Here is a 20,843-nt window from a genome sequence, read left to right as displayed (position 1 = left end):
GTATACAAGAGAATATCTTATCACACTATCCATGTTTCATTTCATATCATCATAAAATATTTAAAATACAAATTTCATTGTTATTCTCGAGCTAAGATAGTCAACAGTACTCTAGTCCCAAGCTGCTCTCTCCAGCTATTCTCGTTCTAAGATGCTATCTCAAGCTATTCAAGTTACTCTCGTCACAAGCTGCTTCTCTCTCTCTCTCTCTCTCTTCTCTCTCTCTCTCTCTCTCTCTCTCTCTCTCTCTCTCTCTCTCTCTCTCTCTCTCTCTCTCTCTCTCTCTCAATGAAATATGAATTACTGTATCATAATATCATAAACTATTATGTACAAAGTTAATAATAATAATAATTCCATTAATAAATTCGTTTCTTTTAGCAACTAAATTGTTTTCCAAAATAATTCTTTCGGTAATAAACGTCCATCAGCTGATTCTAAACGTAAACAAAAGACAAAACTAGATTTTTATTGCTGTATTTTGCTGTTTATACATTAATATTATAGTTGAAAATAGAAAGGAATTTTTGTTAGGTAATTATAATTTTGTTTGCTGATCTGATGCACGGGAAATTGAAGATAGGAAAGAATAACTTTGAAACTGTCTTGAATTTAGTTTAAGGTGATAGTTGAAGAAATATTTGGTGCTTGAACTAAAGTAGGCAGTTATAAACATTGAAATAGTGGTCTTGGGTGGGTTAATTATTAAAGTAGGCAGTTTAAAGCAATTTTCAGGGAGGGGTACCAGGATAACGGGTAATTACTCATCACGGGGGGTTCTGGGCCCTATCCCCCGTGATTAACGAGGCCCTACTGTATATATGAAAATGTGCACAATTTCATGTAGAATACAACTAAAAAATACTCATGATTGTAGCTTTTACCAGTTTTGAAATATTTTCATATAAATAACGATAAGTGCCAAAATTTCAACCTTCGGTCAACTTTGACTCTACCGAAGTGGTCAAAAAACGCAATTGTAAGCTAAAACTCTTATATTCTAGTAATATTCAATCATTAACCTTCATTTTGCAACAAATTGAAAGTCTCTAGCACAATATTTTGATTTATGGTGAATTTATGAAAATAACTTTTTCCTTACGTCCGCGCGGTAACTCTTCCAAAAAAATCCTAAATTTTTTCGAGCGATTGTCGTAATGTTTGCACCATTTTAAATTAGCCGTTACATAAAGTTTTATATATGGAAATGTGACCAATTTCATGCACAATACAACTAAAAACAACCCATGGTTTTAGCTTTTATCAGTTTTGAAATATTTTCATATAAATAACGGTGCCAAAATTTCAACCTTTGGTCAACTTTGACTACCGAAATGGTCGAAAAACAGAATTGTAAGCTAAAACTCTTATATTTTAGTAATATTCAATCATTTACCTTTATTTTGCAACAAATTGGAAGTCTCTAGCACAATATTTTGATTTATGGTGAATTAATGAAAAAAAAAACACATTTTCCTTACGTCCGCGCGGTAATTCTTCCGAAAAAAATCAGAAATTTTTTCGTCCGATTGTCGTAATGTTTGCACCATTTTAAATTAGCCGTTACGTAAAGTTTTGTATATGAAAATGTGCGCAATTTCATGTAGAATACAACAAAAAATAATTGAAGGTTGTAGCTTTTCTCATTTTTGAAATATTTGCATATAAATCACGATAAATAGAAAAAAAACCATGTTCGGTCAAATTTGACTCTACCGAAATGGTCGAAAAACGCAATTGTAAGCTAAAACTCTTACAGTCTAGTAATATTCAGTCATTTATCTTCATTTTGAAACAAATTCGAAGTCTCTAGCACAATATTTAGATTTATGGTGAATTTAAAAAAAAAAAACTCCTTCCCTCCGTGCGCGAATTCTCCGCCGCAAATCTCCAAAATGCGTACGTCGCATTCTTGTAATATTTGCTCCGTTTCATATTAGGCGTTTCATAGAGTTTTATATATGAACATGTGCACAATTTCATGTAGAATACAACAAAAAATAATTGAAGGTTGTAGCTTTTCTCATTTTCAAAATAATTGCATATAAATTTTTTTTTTTTAAATTCCACATTCGGTCAACTTTAAATTGTCCAAAATGGTCAAAAACTGCAATTGTAAGCTAAAACTCTTACAGTATAGTAATATTCAATCATTTATCTTCATTTTGAAACAAATTGGAAGTCTCTAGAACAATAGTTAGATTTATGGTGAATTTTTGAAAAAAACATTTTTTTTATGTCTGCGCGTTACGAATTCATGCATCATTTTGTGATATTTCTCTGTGTTGCTTTGATCGTTTTACAATGTGTTATATACCAAAATGATCGCAATTTAGTGTACAATACAACGAAAAAAAATGAACTTTAGCTTTAGCAGTTTTGCTCACAGCGCGATTTGTATACAATCATATATGAAATTTTGTTTTTGCGCTATCATATATCGCATTATTTATATATGAAAATTATATTTTTTTTTTCATTTCTGAGGGCTGCATATTAAACTTCAGGCAATGACAAAAAAAGGAGCCAAAAATGAACTCAATCTTGAAAACTAAGCGTGCTGTGATTTTTTGAAAAAAATATTTGTTCCGCTTCGGCACTCACTCCGAGACCCCCTCGGCATACGGGAGACGATTTTTATTATACCCCTTCGGCGTTAAAGGGTTAATGTGTACATGGAATGTCAAAATAACTTTATATTTCAGAGAACTTGCACTTGACAGCTTAAGTTCTCTTTGAAATGTAAAAAAAGAAAAGTTCTAATGCAGGAAAATGTCCCTTAAGCGCTCACTGAGAGAAAAGAACACAGAGAAGACAGGAAATTGTATTCACGTCAGTATCCCTATTAAAGTCTGGAGAGTGAGAATTGTTAAGATAAGTTAGGTTACCTGAATGAGTATTTTCAGTGAATATATGTCAATGTAAAAGGTTATGATATCAGATTACTCGTACATATACTCTTCATTAGAAGGAAAGAGCTTGAATTTAAGCAGTAAAAACTGCCAGCTCTTGACTTTTCCATTATATTTGATTGAGTTAGTTTTGTTCCTAAGTCCCACTATCCTGTTTCCCATGGTAACCAGTAAACAAAAGTGAATCTACTCCGTTATCAGTGGTGAGGCAAAGAAAATGTGAGAGAATGAGTACAGTATAGCAATCTTTAGAAAATGGATCTTTAGTAGGGGAAGTTGTGTGTGTGTGTGTGTATGCTTGTATGTGTATGTATATGGTGTTCTTTTGTTTCTTTCACCATGAGTTATATAAGTATCTGCTGTCCAGTAAAAGTACGAAATGGAAAGTCTCCTATGACGGTTTGACATTTCCGTAGGAGCAGAGTTTGACCCAGAAGAAGACGAGCCTACTTTGGAAGCTGCTTGGCCACACCTACAACTAGTGTACGAGTTTTATTTACGTTTTCTCGAAAGTCCAGATTTCCAGCCTGCCATTGCTAAACGGTACATAGATCAGAAATTTGTACTGCAGGTAAGTTTTCATCCTTGGTTATGAATGCTACTTTTGTCGAGCTCTCTTTCATATCAATCTTGTGTTATTGTCAGGTTGGAATGGCTATCTTATACTGTAGTTTGTTGTAACATTGTACAGTGGACCCCCCGTATACGTGTTCTCCGGATTCGCGGACTCAATCATTCCCGGATTTCTCTCGGGAACATTTCCCCGCATTATTCGCGGAAAATTCGCCCATTCCCGGTATTTTTTTTTAGAAATACCCACACATTCCTGGTTTTTTTTTAAACAATTTCATCATAAAATGCACTTTTTGTGATAAAACTATTAAAAACACCAGGTAAAGAAATTTTTTGTAGTTGTTTTCTTGAGTTTTAAATAACAAAATAGGAGGTTTGAAGCATTTTTATAGGGGTTCCAAATATTCCAGGGGGGGCTGGTATGCATCCCCCGCGAATACGGGGGCGATCACTGTATAAAGGAATACATATTCTGAATTGAGCAGCCTTTCAGTTGTCAGGAGTATTTTCCAGAGCCGCTTAACACCTACATTGTTGAGGCGTTAGTCATTTGTTGCCTTTTATAAATTACTGTGTTCCCTGTCGTCAGGATACTTTTTTGTTCGGCTGAAATAAGAAGTCTGCAAACTTACTGTGCATCATAGAAGCCAAAGGTTACATTTTGCGTGGGCCTATCCTAACCTCGGAGGAAAGTTGTCGAAATTAGACAGTAATAAGAATTTTATGACTTCCAAATGAAGTGTATGAATTATAGTGAGTTAAAATAGTAAATAAACAAAAGGATAAAAAAAAATAAAAGTAATCACAAAGATTTACTCCCAAATCAGCAGACTATGGCACTAGATATAAGTCATTATTGGGGATATGTTCACTTCTCAAGTGACCCTAACTTCTGAGGAAAATGATTAGCTGAAAGTGATTAGCTGACAATATAAAGTTGAAATATGTTAAACGGGTTTACCAGTAAATCTTACCAAAGCACAATTGTTGTAATTGAACTTATTAATTTGGTACTTTTAAAAAATTTAATGGTAATTTTTTCTTATTTCCTGCATCTGTATTGCATGGATTAACATTTTTATGCTATTTTTATTTTGGTCTGTTTAAGATTGCAGTTTTGATAAAGTGTAACTGTGCAATAAAATGTTGTTATAATATTTTCTTTTGCAGTGCTCAGTGTTCTTCTGTCGAAGATTCTAAATAATTGTTGTGTAAGCCTACATATAAGTTTACAGGCAGTCTCGGTTATTGGCAGGGGTTCCGTTCCAATGGCTTGATAAGTGAAAATCGGCAATTTTCATCGCTTATTGATGCCGATAACTGGATTTTGGCGCTGATGACCGGTTAATTGTGCCTCTGTTTAGGTATATATCGGCACCAATACTCAATTATCGGCACTAGTCAAGAGCCATAAATCTGGGTCACCATAACCTTGGACTGCCTATACTATCAAGATTTTAAAATACTAATGCACTGGGTGTAGCTCTGTCTAGTAGTAATTTTGCAAGGCGTAGTTAGTTCAGGATCTCAGTGTTTATAGACTAGTACTCCATATTTAAGCCATATAGTACAGTGACTCCTCCACATATGGGATAAGTCCCTAAAACCCGTAACGCAAGTGAAAAAACCTCCAGAACCTCGGAAAAAACCTTCACCCGCATTACCTGCATTATGGAAAAAGTGCATTACATGTAATCTTAACAGTGGGAAAAATAATGGCTCAAATTTTATTTGCAAAAGCAACAATGCCAAAGATTCCTTTTGTATTGAATGTTGTGTGTACTGAATACTTCAATAATAACATTAGTAAAGTTTTATGAAGGGATATTATATATGTTGTCAAAACTTGGAATACAGGATAAGACGCAAGGCAGACGGGAAAAATGAGTAAAAAGGCAGCTTATGTGTAATCAACAAATGGATGGAGGATATTCGCATTAAGATATAAAGATTTTTATTGTATTAAAGCATTGTGTTAACAAGATCCGATCCTCCGTCATCAAATGTGTCTGCCATTAGTACCCTGTTCTTTGAATTGAAGAGTCAAACCTCATGCTCTTGGAAGGGGTGTGAAGGGTCCCTGGGCTACTTCTAGGCTTTAGGGTACATGAAGGAGGGGAGGAGAGGGAATCTGGGTTGGGGAAAGAGTTTGGGACTGAATGAATGATGGAGAAGGGAACAGTTTGGTGAGGTTTGTCTGGTGGGTGATGCTTAATTTTTTTATTATAGGTCAAGAGCTACACTGATTGCATTCGGCCATAGTAGGTTGGGTAAAGAGTGAGAAATTCTTTTTTATACACATTTATTCATACCAACAATACCCATGAATCACTGTGTTTGGTGGTCTAGACCACCATGATTGTAATTGCCTAATTTCAGTACTTTAATGTAAAATTGTTTACCTGTCCTGGGTGAGGTATTTTTCTTGTCAGAACAGGTATTTTCTGTGTGTATTTAAAAGGAAAATGACAGTTACTGAATTTGTTCTCTACTGCAGTACTTTCAAGAGTTTTGTGCTGTGGAGTCCATAGTTATTATTAATTTGTGTCTGTATAGGCTAGTAAGGTTAGGTTAAAATGTTACAGCATCTTAGCATAAGCTAAGCATATTACTACAGGGTATTTGCAATACAGAAAAATCTCCATACCCATCAGAGTGAAAGTAAGAGAACAATTACTATAGCCCGTTCTTGCTTTATTATTCAAGTGAAGAGCCCTCGAAATGCCAAGTTCCCTTTGAGTGCCAAATACTGAATGTTGACTCATTTCAGCTACTAGAACTGTTTGATTCTGAAGATCCAAGAGAGAGAGATTTCCTGAAGACCACTTTACATAGAATATACGGCAAGTTTTTAGGCCTGAGAGCGTTTATCCGAAAACAAATTAACAATATATTTTACAAGTAAGTTTTAATTCTCTGGTTGTTGGAGAAGTTTCCATGCTCGTAGTAGTATCCTTGTAATTTGGAAAGTTTTGTTCGTCTCTATAATTTAATGTTTGTATGCAATTTGCAATAATGGAATTTGATTGTCAGAAGTTACTTTAAGCAAGAAATATTTCAGAATTTTTGATGCTCTTTTATTACACCATCACACGTCTTTCAGTGGTAGGTAATAATTATTTAATTATTTGCAAAGTTTTTTAATATTCCTGTTTTCAATTATTTCCAGATTCATATATGAGACTGAGCATCATAATGGTGTAGCAGAATTGTTAGAAATCTTAGGAAGGTAAGAATTCTGATAGAAAAGTGGCTGTGTAGGTACAAGTTTCCATTTAAGATTGTTTTAAAAGTTCATAGAAAACAAATAGTAAAAAATATTTTTTTGTATATTTTTTGTTTTTGTTTTAGAGAAGTAGCAGTGTATATTGGTCTTCAAGGAGTGTATGTGAAGTTCTGAGCATTTTTAGTTTTATGAATAACAAAGGTTTATTATTTTTATTATTGTAATGAGAGAGTAACTATCCATCGTGTGAAGCAATACACACTAATGTATTATCATTGCAAAAGTGATGAGTTTGCATTGAGGAGTTGAGCGATTAAGTAGGAAATTTACCTAAACTGTGTGAAATTGTGGTACGTATATTCAATTCTTGGTACTTGTACTAAATGCAAAAGCATAACTTCACGCTTTTGCACCGAGCTTTTATTGCACATTTGCATAAATATGAACTCTTACAATAGTTGTACTAAAGATACCTTTGTAATAAGAACATTGTTCCCACCAATCTAGATTTTAAAACTTTGGCTCATGTCCAAAATGGCTAAAAAAAGAAACATCCTAAGCATTTATTTTAGGTTGAAATGTATAGTGAGCCTGTTCTGAATAACCATACTATTCTGTTAGTACCTCAGCATATCTTTCCATTATTTTGCTGTGTATTCTCTCACACACATCCTGAAAGACCATTTCTTGATGTTTCTTTTAAGTTTAGGGTCAATCCTCGCCTGTACCTGGTTTTCATTACATAAATGAATTTTATTTTTATATAATGTAAATAATGGTATATATGTACCATACATTAATCAATTTTTTTTTGTTTCTTTCGCCCAACAGTATCATCAATGGGTTCGCATTACCACTTAAAGAGGAACACAAAGTGTTCCTTTTGAAGGTTTTGCTACCCCTTCACAAGGTTAAGTCTCTGAGTGTGTATCATGCTCAACTGGCCTATTGCGTAGTTCAATTCCTCGAGAAGGATCCCTCGTTGACGGAACCTGTCATCATTACGCTGCTCAAGCTCTGGCCAAAAGTCCATAGCCCGAAAGAGGTAATGCTCTCTCTCTCTCTCTCTCTCTCTCATGCCATTGAATGGGAGTACTGAACAGCTAATATTGCATTAGCATTGGATTCTGATGTGAATAATAATATAATAATGGAAAAGTAAATCCACAGGATTATTTCTGTTTGTGCATGTTATGGCTACTGTTCAAGACTCTTCCTGTGACTCATTCTCTCTCTTTCTTGTGTATTTACACTATTCCTAACTGACTTTCTCCTACCTATCATTACATTTAAAATATATACAGCAGAAAGCTTTCGATGACCTGCACAGTCCTCTTTGTCAATCTCTTGACGAGGACGACCGTGCAGGTCATCGAAAGCTTTCTGCTTTATTATTTTATACATTTTAAATAACAAAATCAATCAGAAATACTACTGTGGATTTACTTTTCAATTTTATTGATTCATGTGATTAAGAGTTTTCTTTGAATAATAAAATAGTAGTGATGAGTAATGTTATCTGGTTTTATGTTCAGGTAATGTTCCTAAATGAGCTTGAGGAAATACTGGATGTGATTGAGCCTAACGAATTCGTGAAGGTGATGGTCCCTTTATTTCGTCAACTTGCCAAATGTGTTTCCTCACCACATTTCCAGGTAGGTACATACAGGCATGGCTTCCAAAGAAACTGAAAGACTCATATTGGACTTTTTTTTTTTTTTTTTTTTTTTTTATTATTATTATTATTATTATTATTATTATTATTATTATTATTATGATTATTATTATTATTATTATTATTATTATTATTATTATTATTATTTATTATTATTATTATTATTATTATTATTATTATTATTTTATTATTATTATTATTATTATTATACAGTGGAACCTCAGTTCACAGACTTAATTGTTTTGTGACTGTTTGCGAACAGAAATGCTTGTCAAAAACATTTTTCCCAAAGATTATAGAATGAAATTAAAATAACCTTAATTATAGACAAATAACACCAAAATAAATAAAACGGTACAGGCTGTCCCTGGTTATCGGCGATCTGGTTTTATGCCGCTTGTCTTGTGCCGAAAATCAATTATAACCAGTTATCGATGCCAAAATCTGGTTATCGGTGCCAATAAGCATTTTCGCCTATAGTCAAGCCGTCGGATTGGAACCCCAGCTGATAACAAGGGAATGCCTGTATTTGTACACTGTACTTTACCTTGGTTGTAGATAGTGCCACAGGTGGATGGGAGAGGAGGAGGGTACTGCTTTGAAGGGAAATGCCCTTTCTTGTGTTGCTATTATTTCCTTCTTGAATTCCACTGTCACATGATACTGTTTTAGGAGCCATAGTGTGGACAAAAAGTAATGTTTACCAAACAGAACTCGGACAATCACTGTTCATTTCAGGCTCACCAAAACACAACTGAACGTGTGCTTGCTGGCTGAGAGTGATTGCAGGGTGTTTGTGCATTCATGCACCTAAACATTGTTCTTGAACCAATTCAGAAATTGTTCAGAAAATCTGTTCGTGAACAGGGACATTCATGGATGGAGGGTCCATTGTATTTAGTTTTTATTCTTTGTATTGAAGATACCCAGGTGCTACAGAAGAGCAGTTGTATCTTGATTGAAAACCATCAGATGTTGTGGTTACAGTTTAAGTAATGGACATTGCCTTTTGCATTTCCAGGTTGCAGAGCGAGCTCTCTACTATTGGAATAATGAATACATATTGTCATTAATTAGTGACAATGCCCAAACCATATTACCAATTATGTTCCCTGCACTTTATAAAAACTCCAAGTCACATTGGAATAAGTAAGTACTAGTGTTTACCTACTTGCATATAATCCTACTGAAATGTTGATTTTCTCAGTATCTACCGTCACTTTTTCTTTTTTTTTAAAGAACCTAATTGTATTTTTTCTTTATTCCAGAACAATACATGGGTTGATTTACAATGCACTTAAGCTTTTCATGGAAATGAATCAGAAGCTCTTTGATGAATGCACACAGCAGTACAAGGCTGAGAGACAAAAGTGAGTAGTGTGCATTAACCCTTAAACGCCGAAGCGGTATTTTAAAAATTGTCTCCCGTATGCCAGCGGCATTCGCGAGAAGCGGAATTTTTTTGTTTTTTTTAATCACAGCACGCTTAGTTTTCAAGATTAAGAGTTCATTTTTGGCTTATTTTTTTTTCTATGCCTGAAGTTTAGTATGCAATCATCAGAAATGAAGAAAAAAATATCCTTATTATATATAAATATTGGGATATATGACAGCGTGAAAAAAAAAATTCATATATAATTGTATAAAAATCGTGCTGTGAGCAAAACGGTTAAAGCTAACGAGTTAATTTTTTGTTGCATTGTACACTAAATTGCGATCATTTTGGTATATAACATATTGTAAAACGATCAAGGCAACACAGAGAAAATATTATCACAAAATGATGCATGAATTCGTAACGTGCGGACGTACAAAAAGTCAGTTTTAAAAAATTCACCATAAAACGAAATATTGTGCTAGAGACTACCCGTTTGTCCCGTTTGTTGCAAATGAAGGTAATTTATTGAATATTACTAAACTGTAAGTGTTGTAGCTTACAATTGCAGTTTTCGACCATTTCGGTAGAGTTAAAGTTGACCGAAGGATGAATTTTTTCTATTTATCGTTATTTATATGAAAATATTTCAAAACTGATAAATGCTACAACCATGGGTTGTTTATTGTTGTATTCTACATGAAATTGCGCACATTTTCATATATAAAACTTTATGTAACGGCTAATTTAAAATAGGACGAAAAAATTTCTGATTTTTTCGGAAGCGTTACCGCACGGACGTAAGGAAAAAGTTTATTTCATAAATTCACCATAAATCGAAATATTGTGCTAGAGACTTCCAATTTGTTGCAAAATAAAGGTAATTGATTGAATATTACTAGAATGTAATAGTCTTAGCTTACAATTGCGTTTTTTGACCATTTCGGTCAAGTCAAAGTTGACCAAAGTTGAAATTTTGGCACTTATCGTTATTTATATGTAAATATTTCAAAACTGATAAAAGCTACAACCATGGGTGGTTTTTGGTTGTATTCTACATGAAATTGCACACATTTTCATATATAAAACTATGTAACGGCTAATTTAAAATGGTGCAAACATTACAAAAATCGGATGAAAACATTTTGATTTTTTTCGGAAGCGTTACCGCGCGGACGTAAGGAAAATGTTTTTTTTTTTTTTTTTTTTTTTTCCCCTATAAATTCACCATAAATCGAAATACTGTGCTAGAGGCTTCCAATTTGTTGCAAAATAAAGGTAAATGATTGAGTATTACTAGAATGTAAGAGTTTTAGCTTAGAATTTTGTTTTTCGACCATTTCTGTCGAATCAAAGTTGACGGAAGGTTGATATTTTGGCACATCGTTATTTATATGAAAATATTTCAAAACTGATAAAAGCTACAACCATGGATTGTTTTTGGTTGTATTCTACATGAAATTGCACACATTTCCATATATAAAACTTTATGTAATGGCTAATTTAAAATGGTGTAAACATTACGACAATCGGACGAAAAAATTTATTATTTTTTTGGAAGAGTTACCGCGCGGGCGTAAGGAAAAAGTTTTTTTCATAAATTCACCATAAATCAAAATATTGTGCTAGAGACTTCTAATATGTTGCAAAATGAAGGTAAATTATTGAATATTACTAGAATATAAGAGTTTTAGCTTACAATTGCATTTTTCGACCATTTCGGTAGAGTCAAAGTTGACCGAAGGTTGAAATTTTGGCACTTATGGTTATTTATATAAAAATATTTCAAAACTGATAAAAGCTACAACCATGAGTTGTTTTTAAGTTGTATTCTACATGAAGTTGCGCACATTTTCATATATAATACTCCATGTAACGGCTAATATAAAATGGTGCAAAAATTATGTCAAAGTGACAAAATAATTTCTGAGATGTGTCGCAGATATTTTTAGTGTGAGAAGAAAGAAATTTGCGCTTGCGTGGCTTGGTAACGATTGTAAACAAAACGACGCCTTGATCCGTGAGCTCCCAGCATCCCTCAAGGCGCGTGATTCAAAAGTTTTTGCCTGGTAAGCCTATAAGTATTTTTCCACGAATTTAAAAGAAAAAATTTTTTATATCGACGTACCATACGTCCAGTCGGCACCCAGCAGACAATTTATATCGACATTTAATACGTTCAATTGGCGTTAAAGGGTTAATATAGGATATATTTTATAAATATTAAAGGTAAAAATGTTCTAGCAAAAGTCATTCTATACTTGAAACCAGGTACAATGCTACCCCCCTTTTTGTTGTGTGTTTTTGTGAAACATATATTGTTCATACACAGAACAAACCCTTGGTCTTAGAAATTCTTTAGGCTTTGTGATTTTAGAACTGGATTCCCAGTGACAGTTACTGTTAGTACACCATTACAAACTATGTCATCTTAAAAAAAAAAAAATTTCATGGAATTAGTCTTTTTTGTTTCTTGCTTTGTCCCTGTAGCAAACTATTTAAAAGGGAAAAATTGCATGTGTTCAGGTTGAAGATTATTGTGTTGGTTTTTAGCATAGCACCTAAACTGCAAGTGATTAAGTCAAATTGTTTTTCACGCTATATTATTGTATATGCAGTTGCAGTAATTTGGTACAAGGTATGCATTGTTGTGTTGCAATGGTATTCATATTAAGTCTATCGTTTCTCACAGGGAAAAGGAAAAGATGAGAGAACGGGAGGAAGCGTGGCAACACATAGAAGACCTGGCAGTACAAAACCCTCTGTTTGACAAATTTTCATCTGAGACTAATAACCTTTGTAATTCCCAATCATCTATGGGTTCACCACAAGATGACAGTGATTCAGATTTTAATCCAGATATTGGTGGGGATGCGGCAGAGGTAAGGTTCATTTCGTAGGTTTTTATTTCTTTTAGTCGCTATTTATTTTGCTCGGATGCCAGTCTTTTGTCGGTCGGTCTCTTTTGTTATTTTTCTTTTGTTTTAGTAATGGATTTTTGTGTGACAAGAAATCGATTTTAAGCAGAAGTAGCATTGAAAAGACGACCAAGTAGAAGTTAGTCGACATGCAACTGTAAAAGTGGAAAGATATTAGCACATAGAAAAATTATAGACGGAACAAGTTACAATGAAGAGAGGTGGTGTTCATGGCGGAGAAAATAAAAGTATTGACGAATGTGAAGCAACCAGGTGCTTCAAAACTATGTAGATAAACTCAAGTTCATAAGATATTTATAGTACAGTAAATATATTTTTGTATTAGTATTAATTTAAGGAATTGAATGCGAAAACTGATTTTAATGCTGCAAATTTCTCCAGAAAGTGAAAAAGGTGCGTAATACGGAAAAGCCATTACTGAGAAGGAAGAGCGAGTTACCCCACGACCAATATACAATCAAGGCTTTGAGTGACCACAAACGAGCGGATGACTATCTAACTACTTCTCAAGAATTGACAGCCACCACCAGCTAGATCCAACCCAAGATAGTTAGGAAGACACAATGCTGTAGTACAGCAGTTCACTTGTGTTGCAGAGGCTTGGAAAGGCCCTCCTGTGTCAGGTGGTGGTTAAGTGGAACTGGTGCCGAACCTTTATCAAGACAATAGTATTGGAAAAGACTGGATTTTTTTCTTGCTTTTCTTTTCCTTTCTTTCCTTATTTGGGGTTATGTGTCATTTTAACTTTGTTTTCGGAGAAATTTCAAACTGGACTAGGAAAAAGATTTACTACAAGTTCTAAATTTCTTTTTCTTTATTTTTTTGAAATTTCAAACTGGACTAGGAAAAAGATTTACTACAAGTTCTAAATTTCTTTTTCTTTATTTTTTTTGTACGTATGAGTATCAGATTCTAATGCAGTGTACCGTGTGAAGGAGAATAACTGGAAAAGAAAAAAGAAGAGTGTTACAGTATAAATTAAAACATACTACAGTAGTGACCCTCCATGTAGAAATGACCCTACTATTATGTTACATTACCAAAGTGGACCTTTAATAAGGTGAATAAGTAAGAAGAAATTTTTTTTCAAGTTTAAATTTATTTTTTATATGAATATAAATATCTGACTCGTACTAAAGGAAGGTTTAAAAAAAAAAACCTGAGATGAAAGTGAGATGTTAAATGAATTCGAAAGTATGGTAGTGAACCTTCTGTAGAGTTGACCTCCTTATGTTACATTACCAAAGTGGAATAAGGTGAATTTGTAACTGTTCCATAACTAACTCCTAGTACATTCATCTGTGCTTACATTAAGGTAAAGGAACCTAATAAGACTAATGAGGTTGTATCCCAAGCATTGGTTTGAGCAAGAACATAATTGTAATTGTATATATATATACAAATGCATATTTTAGCAACCACCCCCAATGCATAGTGGCTGGTTGTTTGCTAGAATATATACACTAAGGGCTGTATATATGTTTGTATATGTATATACTGTACATATGCAAAGTTACAGCATACTTGCCTCTGGATTAAGCTATTCTTGTAGAGGGACCCAAGTGTTTTAGTCCATTAGACCAGAGAAACTTATTGGTAAATTCTGTATGTAACACTCAGTAACAATAGTGTATTTAAAGTAACTTTATTTTATTATGAAGGAAATACCTGGTAGGACAGTAGTGAGCAGCAGCAAATTATCAAATCATGTTTGTATCTAACCAACTTTTGTAGCTAGAAATGAGACCCATTGCTGTCAGGTGAAGTTTTGTTCTTGATTAGTCTCTGCAAACAGGAATTTCTTTCAAGGAAGTCAAAAGTGGAGGTGAGGTTGGAGTATATGTAATGCCTACTCGATTACTTTCCAAACTAGGTCGTATTATACGTGTATGTTTTTATATTTTGCTTATTTTAATTTCTGACAAGTAGTATGCAAAAGGAAATCGTGCATGTCAAAGTATTTTGAGATAAATTAAAAATGTATCTTTATTGCTGTGTACTGCAAACATAAATGGCAGTAGATAGACCCACCATGATTGGTTGTGATTCTGTGCATTATTGAAACAAAATGTATGCTTCCTGATTTTGTAAAAGTGTTATTAGATAAAAAATACTAAAGTTTCTCTGATCTGGGTAAGTTAGCCATGACTTTGTGATTGGAAGCCTGTAGAAGTGTGAGGGTATTATGTTTTTGTTAAGATGAAATGATTGGGATCTCACAAATATGAAAGCAGCCTTCACAGACTTTTATAACGATGATCCAACCCTGCAAATTGTGTCACAAAGGAGCAGCATGTCCAGTGTGGTGATTTTATTTTCTAATGCTCACATTTCGCTGAGTATCAAAGGAAAACAAAAATCGGTAGAGGAATAAAAAACGGCCATAGATGAAGGAGCCTTCAAGTTTACCTGTTACCCACCAGAGACTTAAATATATAATTTCTAAGTAGTAATACCTTTATTTAAGGAATAAGAGTTAGAATATGCCACTGAAATGATAGCATTAGACACTCATGGAGTACTGTGGAAATATATTGTGTTGTTATATTGAGATAGATTATAGAGTTTATACAAGTTTTGTTGTATCATAATTTAGGAGTATAATCCACTTTTTACTCCACTTACTAAGTAGTGGTGTCTTGATGAGGCTATAAATTTGTAATTGGTGTTTTCCAGGGTTTAGTACAGGGTCATTCTGTATCAATTTTCAGTCATCAGACACTTGAATAAGTATCAGTTGTAGTTCAATAAAAACTGCATACATCTTAGGTTCCTGTGTACGTTCGTATGATTTTCAAGAAATACAATGGCACCACTCTCAGTGATGATCATTTTCATACTGTGAACAAACCACTTATTGTACTTAAGCATATTGCTTGTCTGGGTGAATGGTAGCTGTGATGTGGAATCTTCCTTTTTTTAAAAATGTACTACGTATACTGCTCATCATTCTCTGGTTGGAGTGTCATATTGATGAGGAATCATCAACTGCCACTTTATCATACTGGATGCTTTTAAAACACTTCACTGCTGTGCTCATTTATTTCATTATTATTATTATTATTATAATCTTCAGTCTTTAGTAGAGTTGGTGTTGTACTGCAGCTTCTTTTGGTCCCCAAGGTGGGTTTGATATCTTCTCTTAAAGCTGTCTAACCTTAAATCTCTGTCATGATTGCATTTTCACCCATTCAAGAGCATATCTTTCTCTCTGTTGCAGCCTTACATGAGAAGTAGTGTGACATCTGGTCTGGCTAAACTTCTGAGTAGTAATAGGTGTTGGAAGGTTTATCGAGGACAGTTTTAAAGTAGTTGCGAGTTGGACACCTTTCTGGTACACCACCTGGGCAACCATGGGTTCATGTGTATGCTGGATGGTCAACTTGTTTTAACAGCACCCACTTCTCGTTGTTTTTTCTGACATGTGACAAGCTCTGGGCTTTCATTGAAGTAGGTCTTCATTATGTATGTGTTAACCATGCAAGGTCTTTATTTATTGTTTGTGAAGCCGTACATAGTGTATAATTATTTTTTCTGTTATAAATACAAACCTCTTATTTTATTTTAAGTGCCCTTCTGTGAACCCCTTCACCTCCATCCATTCTGTTGTAGCTTAAACACTCAGGCTTAGGAACGAGAATGTTTTATAACACGGGGAATTGGACCTTCCTGTGGAGGAGGATTATTCATCTGGATGAATGAAGTGAGCCTTTCATGTAAGGGTAATTCTCTTGGTAGAGCTGTGACAGGCAAGCAATATGTATAAGTAAAATAAGGGGTTTGTATTCATGAAACTACATTTATTGAAAATTTTTCATATATAAAAAGTATGGAATTGCTGCAGTTGCCAACACCTGAATGTGTGTGTATGTATGTACTGTAAGTAGTAGCCAGAGCCCTGGTAAGTGGTAGCCATTGCCAACCTCAATACATGTGCTGAAAAAGATCGTTATTTTAGTCTGCCAGTAGTTCTTCACAATGAGGCTTGTTTTGATGTCCTAGATGATGACGACGAGCCTCCCTGGACTAATATTACTCTCGGGCTCTATTTATCTGATCATGTTGCATATATATACAATATTATATATATATATTAACTTATAGACCAAAGGCTCTGTAGTGAAACATTTCATGTGCAAACAGTGTTCCTTTGGTACCTTCCCCCACCCAGTGCCCTGCCTACCCTCCCTCTCCATCTGATGCCATCTTTTTCAAACCTTGCAGCACACTTCTTAACCGATTGATCAAGCCTACCAGGAAGTGGGAACTTGGGCCTCATGACTGGGCAGTGCCTCGTAGAAAAAAGGTCATTTGTGCTCGTATTCTCCAGTTTACAGATGTATAGGAAAACAAATTGATAGAACTGAAAAGTTACACAAATACACTGTAACAGAATAAGGTGGAAGGAATCACCTTGTGTCATTTTTTTTCTTGTTCTCTAATGCTAAGACCCCTATGGGGAAATGATTCCTGGTGAGGGGCTTAAAGTATTGTTGATCCTCTTGTAAATTATATAATCTTGGTATATATACATATGATATATATATTTTTGGCATTAAAACTTTGCTGTATGTAATTGAAAGTGGGGGATCATAGCCTTATTCCTTTGCAAAATAGACTATACCTTTATGCTGTGCTGTCTCACATCATGAAATCATATTAATTCATCTTGTACAAGTTCTCACATTGTATACATTGTCAGTGACATAAGAAGACTTTCCAAATTCATCTCATTTAATGTGTATAAATTAAAAAAGAAATTCATGATGTCATCTCTTTTTTCCCTTTGAAAAAACCCACTGTTATTGTTCATTTAAAAAGCTACTCTTGAGTTGATTCTTCCTTTGCATGCTTCATTCATCCTGGGGCCTCAGTTTTTGTCATCCATTGGCCACAGTCATTCATCCTACCTCAGAGCTCATCTCATAGCATCATTTGAAGCTGCTGCCCTCTGCATCCGTGGCACACATCAAAAACTGAACTGAAGAAGAAAGTAGTTGGTCTTCATGAATACAGTATATATATATATATATATAGTAAATTTTAAGCCATGTTGAGTACTGCAATAAAACTTTAATTTCTTATGTAATAAAAACACAGGAGTTGATCTATTTTAATACCTTTCTGTGGGCGCGTTGGTTAGTTACTGTATATTAACAGGTTTCATACATGTCTTACTGCTAACATTTCATCCTAACCAGACCCTAAGCAGTCCTTTCACTTCATCCCATCCTGACTTTTATTTCGGTGCTGTCTACTCACCTTTAGGTGTTAAGAACCCAAGATGCTTTGAGATGATGAATATTAAATAATAATTAGGTATTATAAAGAGATGACTAACAGTAGAGGAGCCAGATGCTGTGTAAAATATTATTAGGCTTTTCTGCCAGTCACAGTACAGTAATGGAATTAAGTGTATAAGCCTCATAAAGACAATGTATAACCATTTTGTGTTATGTGGGTCTTAAGCAGTGAGGAATTGTATCGTTGTCATTCTTTTTTGATGATTATTATTTTGCATACATACAGTTGGACTGTATTCTAAGTTGCTTCCAAAGCCTATTTTCTATTTTGATAGTGAAACTGCTGCTCAATATCTATATGAAAACACACAGTGTCCCAGGTATATTGTGAAGTAGAATTAGGTTGTGGGTTTGCTTATAGTAAGTCAAACCTTATTTGGAGTGACCTTGAAGAAAAGCTTTCATTATATTGGGGAAACTATGAAACATGAGTGAAGCTAAATCACCCTTTGTAGCCCGCTGCAAAATCTGCACCCATCTATTAAGATCATAGTGAGAGAGAGAGAGATTTGCATATTCAATCTTAGTTTAACATCCATACCTTATCATGCTCTGTACAACTTCTAACTCTGTGAAAAATGTCAGTTTTGTGATCAATTTCAGACTTGGGTACTATTATAAGTGTATAAAAATTGCTGTCTATTCAGGGTTACTGATGGAAATTTTCATTGCTAAGGCTGTCACCTACATTATGGAAGCAACTTGGGTTTGGCATCCCTCCTCCTTACATGTCCCTTTGGGGAAGGGTTGGTTTAGGGGAGGTAGTGGAGTGCATTCCTGTAAGGAGACCTATTGACTTGCCTATGACAGGTCTTCTCTACATATTTTCTCCTTTTATTTCCTTTTTCTTGTTATGCAATACATTCCAGGAACTTGGTGGAAGTATATTGCACAATATCTTTCACCTATGAAAGCAATTGGCATTAGACATAAAATCAAAAACCTATTTCCCACGTTTTTACGTATGAGGTATGAAATACATTGCCATGAATAGAGTTTACTTATAGTGAATAGCTTGCAAATTGTAACTTCCATATTTAGGTCATTTGCAACCATACTCAGTCTTGTTATTCCAGTATCGAACTAAGCTACTATATTCTCTAGAACTTCTGTTTGCCCCCTCCATTTCTTTCAGTTTAGTCAAACTCAACAACAGAATCAGGTATTAGGATTTGGTAAATGTCTATTCCCAGTGCCTCTTTGCTGGCTAAAGAAAAGAAAAAGCTATTTGTAGTGTAACTTTTAACTTGTGATGCTTTGTGAGAGTGATAGGGATTGGTTAACAAACTAAACTAGGAAAGGAAGATCATTCAAAACGACCTTCTGAAACTGGCTATATGCACTCTTTTGAAACAGCCAAAGGTCATTCTGATTAGTCCTGCAATTGCTGAGAAAGGGAGTGCGTGTTAACAGCTCTTTTTAAGTTGAGTCAAGCCAAAATTGGACACTTTTGTTTGTTCATCAATAGAAGGCCTTTGATGAATGTGTTGTATGCCAAGTTCTCGAGGCTTAGCCAGGTGTTTTGCTGTGAAACACTCCTGGATTGTCGAAAGTCATTTTCTTTTTCCTCCAGTAAATTGGAAGTAAAATGGTGCAAAGAATTCGCATGATTGTCGTGTTGTGCATTTGTGAGTGTGTTTGGGCTTTTGAGTGCTTTATTTAGGCCAAGTAAACATTGAAATTGATTCAAAAGTCAAGAAAAGTCATTTGCTTCCTCCCAAGGTGTTTCACAGTGAGTGTCGTGGCTAGCTTGTCAGCCATCTTTAAAACATTTGGTGTTCTACCCCCTGTGTTCTGTATCATCTTGAAACTGAGCCATAAAATCAGATCATTGTTTGTTTTGATTTTTCACTTATTTTCCTTGAATTTTGTTTATAGAGTTGTCTTTTTAAGTGTAAATGTGGAAATAGAATGTATTAACAATAAATGATCTGCTATGGAACGTGGTTTTCATTATTTCCCTGTGATGTCATATTTTTTTCGTGGGATGCCTTGGTGGTTAATGCAATCCTTTTTGCCTAATCCTTTTACAGTATTCCATATGTACCTTACTGTATAACTTCCTAGTTGGGGTAGTGCTATCAGTGCAATTTACATGGTGCACTGGACATTACTTAGGCTTTTGGCAGCGTCCCTTTGGCCACTAGCTATGCTCTCCATAGTGCTGTTATCTGTCTTCTGCAACTTCATTGGCTTAGCTTACCACCTAAATACCCCATGAGCTTGAGATATTACTGTTTACTCCATTACCAATGGAATTTGGCAATTTTGACTGACTAAAATTTTGGTCCCAAGTCAACATAACGACAAAGGGGCCTCGCATATGCTCGCATCTCTGTTTTCAAGGTAAGATGCACAAAATTTACTGTTTGTATAATTTACAGTGATGTTTAATTTAAAATACCAGACTAAATTTGTTGCACAGCTGTTTACATGTTATGGTTTTCAATGGAAGATTACATAAAATTAATGTTGTTATGAAGGGTATCTTAGTGATGTCTGTTTAGTCCACTGTTCTGTGTTATGTAATTTTATTTTATTTTGTGTGCGTGCTTGCTTGTCTGTGCATAAATGCATCGCTAAGAAATGATACGCTCACTGTGCCTCTCTCTCTCTTGCTTTATATTGACATTTATTTGTAATAAAATCATACCAAAGGAAACACGAAGTGCCTTAGTGACGTGATTGGTATGGTCTTGGCCTGCCACCTTGGTGGCCGCGAGTTCAGTTCTCGGGCATTCAATTGAGATGTGAGACCAACCACTGGTTCCATGCAATGTAAAAACGCCATACAAACAAACAAACAAAGGAAACACAGGCAAAACAAGGAACACTGGCTT

The 20,843-nt window shown here is 34.6% G+C and overlaps 1 protein-coding gene across 7 annotated transcripts in view; it reads left to right on the top strand.

The window, feature by feature from the left end:
• LOC135196104 (serine/threonine-protein phosphatase 2A 56 kDa regulatory subunit delta isoform-like) overlaps positions 1-19,945 on the top strand; it is a 58,407-nt gene extending 38,462 nt beyond the window's left edge. For 6 of the 7 annotated variants that reach the window (XM_064222565.1, XM_064222564.1, XM_064222567.1 and 3 more), the window contains exons 5-13: positions 3,329-3,483; positions 6,256-6,386; positions 6,655-6,714; positions 7,543-7,756; positions 8,247-8,366; positions 9,408-9,535; positions 9,655-9,756; positions 12,454-12,643; positions 13,082-19,945. In XM_064222565.1, coding sequence (XP_064078635.1) covers positions 3,329-3,483; positions 6,256-6,386; positions 6,655-6,714; positions 7,543-7,756; positions 8,247-8,366; positions 9,408-9,535; positions 9,655-9,756; positions 12,454-12,643; positions 13,082-13,234 — 1,253 coding nt within the window. In that variant the 3' untranslated portion in view covers positions 13,235-19,945. The remainder of the gene's footprint in view (positions 1-3,328; positions 3,484-6,255; positions 6,387-6,654; positions 6,715-7,542; positions 7,757-8,246; positions 8,367-9,407; positions 9,536-9,654; positions 9,757-12,453; positions 12,644-13,081) is intronic. The other variant, XM_064222563.1, reaches the window with a different exon arrangement.
• Positions 19,946-20,843: the final 898 nt, after the last annotated feature.

This window comes from Macrobrachium nipponense, chromosome 17 (assembly GCF_015104395.2).
Source record: "Macrobrachium nipponense isolate FS-2020 chromosome 17, ASM1510439v2, whole genome shotgun sequence".
Lineage (NCBI taxonomy): Eukaryota > Metazoa > Arthropoda > Malacostraca > Decapoda > Palaemonidae > Macrobrachium > Macrobrachium nipponense.
Note: the sequence above shows the minus strand (reverse complement) of the source record. Positions and strands in the feature narration are given on the sequence as shown.